Below are 9,451 nucleotides of genomic sequence, written 5' to 3' on the forward strand. Positions count from 1 at the left end.
CAATACATAAAGAAAGAGAGAAATAAATGTTACTCGCATCAGGTAAGCCCTCAGTAAGAATTAAACAGAATAAGGCTACCTGGGGCACTCTGGAACAGGTCCTCTCCTATGTGGTTTCAAGAAATATAATATACAGGCCTTCAATGTGCATAGATTTCTTCTTATGAAAATGGTACAGGGAACTATGGTACCAGACGTTGACCAACAGTCTCTCATGCATGGGTCTAACATAAAATAATAATAATAAAAAGTTGCAGTACAATATGTTCATATTTCTGAATCTTTTATTTCTGACAGTCGCATGGGAATACATGAGAAAATACGGCAGAATTTTTTTTTTTTTTTTTTTTTTTATTGCCTGTAAAACTCAATCCAGCGCACTGTTCGATTTTTATTTTTTGGCTTACTTAAATAAGTCATCGTTTTACTATACAAAAAATATGGTAATGGCGTCATCCAATTATGGATGATGTCTGTTAATATTATGAGCAGTAGCAGCAATAACAGTAATAGTAGAAAGATAGCAGATGTGATAAATAGTTGTATTGATAGAAGTACTAGTACCCTAATGTATTTATTTCTTAATTAATGGCACGATAAACGGATTCATTAAAAATTAAATGCCAATAGCAAAAAAATTGAAATAGCCAATAATTTAACCAAAATCAAGCATTAAATTTGAGAGAAAACAACTCAACTGTAAAATAACCATAATATTACAAATATTGATCTATGATGCATATTATAAGAAGAAAATCGTAGCAGACACCATAACGTCTAAAGCAGATTAAAAAAATTGAGTTGAGATGTTTTATTGTAGGAAATTTACCCCGAATTTAACCACGAATATCAGCGTACTAGAGAGTGTCATGTAAATTGAGGTAGAATGTCAACTCTCTCTCTCTCTCTCTCTCTCTCTCTCTCTCTCTCTCTCTCTCTCTCTCTCTCGTCTCTCTCTCTCTCTCTTTCTCTCTCTCTCTCTCTCTCTCTCTTTCTCACTCCGTTTGCATGTCATTCTCACATATGAACTTCATAATCTAAACCTTTTCGGCTCCTCCTTCCAGCCAAAGGATGCTCCATTAGATTCGAACGGTATTTCAAAATCTCAGAATGCTTGAATATATCCAGAAATGCCAATCTGTTAATACGAGGCTATCTAACACTAAACCACTTCAATATCCTTTTCACAGAAGCTTTTTTCTTCCTTATTTCTTTCCTGTAGGTAATTTACATGGTAACTAGTAACCACGATTTTTCACTTTCATCTAAGCATGAAAATCATTATCAGCTTCTGGTAAATATTTATCCGTCGCAGTTTCAATCAAGTTTATGGAAGCCAGCTTTTTTCCCTCTCTCTGTCTTTCCATCAATCTCTTTCCACTGGAACGGCTTTCCTCATTTCGTTTCCTTGAATGATTCCAATGAGTTCAAGTTTGTAATAAAATAAATCACGAGGTGATTTTCTTTTTTTTCCCCAATAACACTGCAGTCCTGTGTTATAGGTTTTGAGCCCGATAATGCGTAGATAATCGCTTAAATTCTTTAAACAAAATCTTTAAAATTGTTGCTTTTATTTCAAGAATTGATCGTGATTTAGTAACCACCGTTTAAATGACATATTATCATGTCTCTGAATACTTTAAAAAAATAGTGAAGCTGTACAAAAGTTGACAAGAAACTATTTCCTATGCTCCATCGCAATAATTATTTTATTCATGTCTTTTTTTTTTGTTTGTTTTAAGATGGCTACATAATCCCAAAAGGAACAGAATGCATAGTTGATATTTATTCCCTTCATCGGGATCCAACCACGTTTCCTAATCCTGAATTATTCGATCCAACTAGATTCTTTCCTGAAAACAGCAAAGGCCGTCATCCATACTCATACATACCATTTTCTTCTGGACCTAGAATCTGCATTGGTAAATTTTACTTTTTTTTACCAAGTACAAAATTTATTTCCTGAGTAATATGTCAATATTTTTTAAACAATGTCGATAATCATTACATTTTCTTAAATGAAATACCTATATGATTTCATCATTTTATTTAAACATGGATTTTGAACTTTATTACAGTATAAATACAAAAGTTGCCTTTTTCTTTCCGAACACCTGAAGTATGACAAGTTAACTGTTGGACATGCTATGTGAAAGAGAACTTATGCCACAGATTAAATAATCTATAAAATTTCATCTGCAATATTAATAACTTTATACTCTAAAACCGTCTAATTATGTATTTCAATAGCTAAGTACAGCGTATTGCTGTTTGTCATCATGCCAGGGTACGGATAGCCACTGGTTACGATTAAATCTGTGTTTTAGGGAATATTCATGATTTAATGGAACTGTACTTAAATGAGAGGGGAAAAAAGGAGAAATAGCTTAGAAAGAGGTAATTTTATTCATTCATACACTTTCTCCTTCCTAATATTGAATTGTTATTCCATTTGGAACAGATATTTTCCTTAAATTTCATATATATATATACGTTAATTAATAAAGAAATTATATAGAATTACACTGTCCTATAGAATTACGTTTCCTGCCTATAATACACTAGTTTCCATAAATTAAGAAATAAAGAGAAAAATCGTGATAACTCGGGGGGGGGGACAGGGAAGAAATACGAAAGTCAGGTACTGTATGCCCACAGATACAAGACCCTTCGACTTCTGCGCATGTCAGAAGAAGGAGAATCCATTCCAAAAATAGGGTAATCAATCTTGTGGGATGTAATAAGTTTGTGGGATGAGTTGTTTATTATTACACGTCCGAAAATTAGCTTTTCTTTTATGATCATTGTAGTTTTTAAAGTGGTAACTATTTTTCTTGTATCACAGTTGGAAAATTTTACGCATAAAGCACTCGATTTCGCGTGTTGGTGACCAACTCGTACATCCTTTATTTCTTTTTCCCCTTCAGCATGAATGGACTCTTCTTGCCAGGTTGCCAGACTAGGGTGTCGGATCTGCGGTAGGACAGTATATTATATGGAAAGTGATGATGAGTCTAATTATCATATGCAAACGAGTGGCGTAGTCAGAGGTATATGAAAATCAGCCATGGAATAAAAGACGGCATTTTAGAGTATTAGAGTGGATTTTCATTTTTTTGTCTCAAGTGAGAACGATGGATTCAGGTGGCGAGTTATTGTAAGACTGGATATCGGCTAATGTCAGGCAAACGCAACCGTTTAGTTGCATGTGAATCGTTCTATGGTTCACAGACTACGCAACCAATTTCAACAGTTACAAACAGCATCCTGGAAATACATTGAATTAAGGCCACCGGGTACTGCTGTAGCGCATGACCGATAAAGGTTGTGTTCAATCCGTTAAATTTTGTTCTCAAAATGTTCCCGACGCTTTTTATGTGTTCCGCTGCTGCACGCTGTTTAATTTTTGAGTGGAAAATACCACCTGACTTCTAATATTCCTGCGTATTTTTAGTGTTCGTTAGTTGAAAGTGCTTTTATATATTACTACTCATCAAAATTAAAATTTCTAGTGTCATTAATTTTTCCTCATTTAATAGATAATATTGAATATTTATCTATCCGAATTTCATTTTCTTGTCCTGACTGAAAATACGATATTTTCGATAATGCCTATTTGTTGTGCCGATTTTCTATATAGCTTCAAGTCATCCATATAGAAATGGAAGATTTTGATAGCAATTTTTAGTAACTTCATATCCAAGTTTTATTTCTTCAAAATCATAGATTAAAGTATCGAATATCATGACAAATACAAATGACAGCGAATCACCTCAGAATATTCCATGTCTAATATTAATATTTCCGAATCGTTAATTATTGACTATTGAAGTTTTTTCCCAAGATTTCACAGCAGCAAGGAATAAGCAACATTGTGGGAAGTAGTCGAATGCGTTCTTGTATCCATGCCATTTCAGTTTGTTTAACGTCTTCTTGAATTTCTCAAGATCATTATTTTCATTAAGGATCTGGTCTTTTATGTTCCTCTAGATTATTTTAAATTGCCCTTCTATTCAATCGGATAAGTTAGATTATCTGATAAGTACTGGTATGTAGAATTTGTTATGATTGCATTGAAAAATTTAAGGTATGCATGTTATTGCATGAGAGTTACTTGGGTCCGAATTCTTTTCGTTATTTTTCAAGAAGTGAAATGCACGATCATATATCATATAGTCTTCGAATGCACCTGACTGCAACAAATAATCAAATTGTTCTGCAACTGAACCTTGTATACTGGTTAGATGCCTTAACTAAAATCCATGTAATTCATCTTTCCAAGGTGCGCTCCACTTTTTTTTTTTTTAGCTTGTACTGCTTTTTCAGTAATAAGGATATTTTTCATTGGTTTTTGTTTCATTTCTGATTCTATTTTCTTAATCCATGACGCATTTTTATTATGTTCAACAGTAGTGCCCCAGACTGACTTCCAAGTTCGTGTGGTTTTCTTTTCCTGCGAAGGATTGTTTGAATTTATATATCCTTGCAGTTATTGAAAGAAGTGACGGACGTTGTTCAGTCTAAATTGAATACTTTGTACGTGTTGATTGATTCTTACTTCATATCGTTTAACTTTCTGGTTTAATTGTGTCTGTTAACTGCATATGTTCCTGTTAGCATGAGTTTACCGGTGAAGTCATGCAGGATGAAGATGGCTACCCACCTCTCTTCAAAACGTTAGTTAAAGTGCTAATGGAGCCCTGCCTAATCCATTTGAGGAATCAAAGGCGTTAGATGATTTATTTCTTTATTTTGTTTATTGTTTATTTTATTTGTTTCATTTATTGTTTATTTTATTATTTTTTTTTATTTATGAAACAATAAGACAATTAAAATTCTTCATCGATACGTATTTTTTCGTTAACAGGACAAAAGTTTGCTATGATGGAAATCAAAACAGTGATCGTCAACATCATTCGACACTTCAGAGTGCGTTCTCTGGATCAGCGTGACAAAATATCGACGAAAACGGAAATAGAACTAAATCCTTCAGTGCCACTTCGACTACAGATTACACGAAGACAAATTACACCGAAAGAATGACATTAAACAGTGTGTATGTTGTATGTGTTTGCGTGCGTGCGTGCGTGATCATTTTAATGTTAAAACTGTCCTCCGACAGGACTGAGTGTCATCCTATTTTCGAAACGGGAGTTCCAAATTTCATCATTTGGTCTTCCAATGTTCGCAATATTGTAGTTCAAAATAAATTTAAGGCATTTACTAAAAAGTGTTTCTTTTTCTATAAAAGTTTATATATATACTGTACTTCTGCACATTCCTTTCGTAAACATTTGTAAATAACAAATGTTTCGGTCATTGCTGTGACAGTAATTGAAGAATATAAAAACTTTCCTCATAAGAAATTGTGTATGATTTTTTCGAGATAAAAGTAAAATATCTATATTGATTAAAATGCATTAGACGGAAATTAAACATCTTTGACAAAAAATGCCAAAATGGTGCAAATAACTTCGTCCATAATAATAATAATAATAATAATAATAATAATAATAATAATGATAACAGAAATTTTACCGTACATTTACTGTAGTTGTGCTATGCTTCATTTAGCTATACATGGTGCTATTGAAACTGAAATAGTTCAAGATATTTTTCCCGAAATAAAATTAAATCTTAAACTTAACAAAATTGTATAAGGCGGGTTTAATGTTTTCAATTTCAGTTTCTTTGCAATGCCACTTATGTAGAATATACATTTAAACCCTCTGATAAACTCTTCATTCTGTCAATCAAATAAGATAAAAATACCATTCCTTTTTTCAAAATAATATCATAGTATCATGAACTTGGTTTTCTGTGTGCAACAGAGGGAAATACCCTCACAGGATCTTTCTTATCATTCTTATTATTCTCAGATATATTTAAGAACCGTCATGTTGATCCAATCCTCTCCTTGTCGTGTAATGTTACATTTTAATATCAATGTCACTTCGCATATAATTTAAAAATAATAATCATCAGACATCCCAGTCGAAATTTATTTATATTTCTTTTTAATTTACTATCGAATTTATCCACAGCTTTCGATGTATATCCATTCCATTTTAAAATATTAGAACAAATGCTTAGTATCGCATAATGATTCCCAACAATGCAAACTTTGAGATGATTTTCAACGCCATATCCATCATCGATGTGTTTTTAATTAAAATTTAATCACATTTTAATTTAATTAACATTTAATTTACTTTAATTTAATTAACACTTAATTTAATTAATTACCTTTTAATTTAATTACTTGAAGTCTTAGTTTGGATTTAGGGTGGGAAGAGTGGACCCTGTTCCATTATTCTTGCTAATTCAGATTTCTTAATCAATGTAATATATGTGTAGTTTGGCATTATAACAGTGCCAAGTGGGACAGCCTCTGCAACTTCTATGCCACATTCCCATGATTGGATTATTGCTTCCGGCCTTCCAACCCAAACATATGCACCGAGCTTATTACCAAAGTAATCCTGACCGTCATGGAAACATACATTCCACACAGTACTCTGAACTATCATCCCCTAACTAAACCCTCGTTCTCCAAAAATGTGCAAAGGCTGTACAGATGAAACACCATACATACTAAAAGTGACTGAAATCAAGAACCTCATCCTCCTTTAGAGCTTATACCGAAGCTCGAAATAGATGCAAAAAAAAAGAACAAGATCAATGCTTCCAAACCAGAGTTCGAAAGAGCAATAAGCAGAAAATTAGCAGCCTTTTGGTCTCTCGCCAAAGAAATTCGACGTAACTCTGCCCAACATTATTCCCGCCCTCGTCATACCCAGATGGCTCTATTACATCATCACCCACAGAAAAAGCCAATATTATGACTTCACACTTTGCTTCCAATGCATGCATAACTGACGATGGTAAATATCCTCCAGCCATTCCAGACATCCACCATACAATGCCCCCAGCATACTATATCCTTTTGCGAGAATGATATCAGAAACATACTATCCAAATTAAACACAAAAACTTCTCCTGATCCTGATGGCATTGCCGCAGTTGTACTGAACGTTTGCGCATCAGAGCTGACTCCTATCCTATATCGCCTACATATACTGTACTGTCTTACTCCACTGGAATCTATTCCACAAACTGAAAATTGGCCCATATTCAGTCCATTCCCAAGAAGCGTGACAAGACACTGCCATCCATCTACCGCCCTATTACACTTAACTCAGTCTTGTCAAAAGTAATGGCAAAAATCATCAATTCCTAACTCCTACTCTACCTTGAAGACACCAACCTAATAAATCACCGCCAGTATAAATTCCGTCGCTGTCGATCAACAGCAGATCTGCTCACATATGTTACCTATCTCTGGACAAATGCCATGGAGAAGTTTGGCGAATCTCAAGTGGTTGCACTTGATATCTCCAAAGCGTTTGATCGGGTATGGCACAAAGGCTTACTAAGCAAACTACCATCATTCGATCTAACCCAAAACTTCTGTAGTTGGATTGCCAGCTTTCTCTCTGGGCACAAACTATGTGTGATGATGGATGACATTCTCTCATCATTCAATTAATGCTTGGATTCCAAGGTTCTGTCCTCTCACCAATCCTCTTCCTGCTATATATCAACGACTTAATTCAGTTGACCTCCAACCCAATACACAATTTTGCTGACGACAGCACCCTACACTCCTCGCTTTCATTTGATAAACTTTACCCTACACAACTAACCTCAACCTACAGAACATCAACCAGAACGACCACATTAATTTCGATCTCCAAGCCATCCTACAACGGGGTTGTGATAACCTCATCAATTTCAATGCTAATAAAATCTAGTTCTGTACTATTTCCCATAAAAAAGAAATATTTTTTCCAAGTATCGTTCTTGACGATACCCAAATTACCAGACAGTTTGAGATCCCTCTTCTTGGAATTACCCTCATATCAAACCTATCCTAACATAAACCCATCACAACCATTGCATACTTAGCTTCAGAAAATTAGGATTTCTCTTTCGCTCAAGACGTTACTTCACCCTGAACAGCTATTAACCTTATACAAATCACAAATACGCCCAGCTATTGAATACTTCTTTGACATATAGGGTGTTGCCCATAAAAGCCCTCTCAAAATGATTGACTTAATACAGATGATAGCAATTAGATTTATTAATGACCGATCTCTTACCAACCCCCCCCCCAACTTTCGCACAGATAAATGGTTTCTGCAGTATATATATTTCACAAATATTTCCGTGGGAAACTCTAATCTGAAATAACCAATAATTCCTTTACTCAGTATTAAGCTCGTTGGAACACGTGCAGCTGCTGCTCAACATTCCTTCACAATACACCTAGAAACAAACAGAACAAGTTTCGTTCCCTTCTCCTTCATCCATGCAACTGCTGCATTGTGGAACAGTCTCACACCTGCTGTGTTTCCCAAGAAATACAATTTACAGTCATTCAAATTAAATGCAAACAAGTTCCCATTTCCCAACCCACTACTCATACACAGTACTAATGTACTATAGGTTGATCAACCAACCTCTTGTGTATGGGCACAACATGATAAAAAAAACGTTTCCAAGATTTTCTACACCATATCCATCATCAATTAGTGTTTTTAATTACTTCAAGTCTTAGTTTTGGATTTAGGGTAGGAAGGGTGGACGTTGTTCCATTATTCTTGATAATTCAGATTTCTTGATCAATGTGATATATCTGTTTTCGAGTTCTCACATTTTAATTATATACGCAGTCTCGAATTAATAGATATTTCAGATTTAAAAAGCTCTTTCACAAACCCATAATGAACATTGTTTTATCTGAAAACAGATAGATGATTATTACGTCAGCGTACTTAAATGCAAAACCCGATAAACGCTTTCATCCAAGAGCTCGTTAATGCAACGGTGGTTGCTATTTAAAGAAAATTTCATAACATTACCCAAATATCATTAGTTGTACATAAAGATGCAAAGAAGGAAAATAATCGTGGTGAATATAACAGAGTTAACAATTGATTAGAATTTAAATAAATAATAAATGACAAAAATCTATTACACAGATCTCTTTAAGCAGAATAAGAAAGTATACTGTACGGAATTCGTACATAAATTGTATGTTCATAAAGTAAAGTACCACTAATAAGTGGAAATAAATTAAGCTCCTAATGACTATATGTACAAACAAAAATAATCAGAGATGGATACGAGAAAGGATTAAAATAATCGCATTTATGCTAAGAAAGAAATTAGAATGTCATTCAACAATACTCAACTCTAAATATTATATGCTCAAGAAATCAAAGAATAACCAAACTTCGAAGTGCAAAACACATACCGATAATTTTCATCAAAACATTAGCGAAATACACGGCCAGTAACCATAAAGTTAAAGAAGTACATCAGTTATAATGCTATTATTATCTCTGCACTGAATAACTTAAAAGTTGACTATTTTACAACATAC

General features: G+C 34.0%; 1 protein-coding gene across 1 annotated transcript in view; it reads left to right on the plus strand.

Moving 5' to 3' along the window:
- The window catches only part of LOC150099573 (cytochrome P450 4V2-like), a 39,765-nt gene extending 34,722 nt beyond the window's left edge, over positions 1-5,043 (plus strand). The window contains exons 9-10 of the mRNA XM_090403462.1: positions 1,743-1,922; positions 4,868-5,043. Of these exons, the coding sequence (XP_090259588.1) occupies positions 1,743-1,922; positions 4,868-5,043 (356 nt within the window). The remainder of the gene's footprint in view (positions 1-1,742; positions 1,923-4,867) is intronic.
- Positions 5,044-9,451: the final 4,408 nt, after the last annotated feature.

Source organism: Typopeltis vanoorti, chromosome 14, assembly GCF_054136105.1.
Source record: "Typopeltis vanoorti isolate ZY-2024b chromosome 14, IOZ_Tvanoo_1.0, whole genome shotgun sequence".
In the NCBI taxonomy this organism is placed as follows: domain Eukaryota; kingdom Metazoa; phylum Arthropoda; class Arachnida; order Uropygi; family Thelyphonidae; genus Typopeltis; species Typopeltis vanoorti.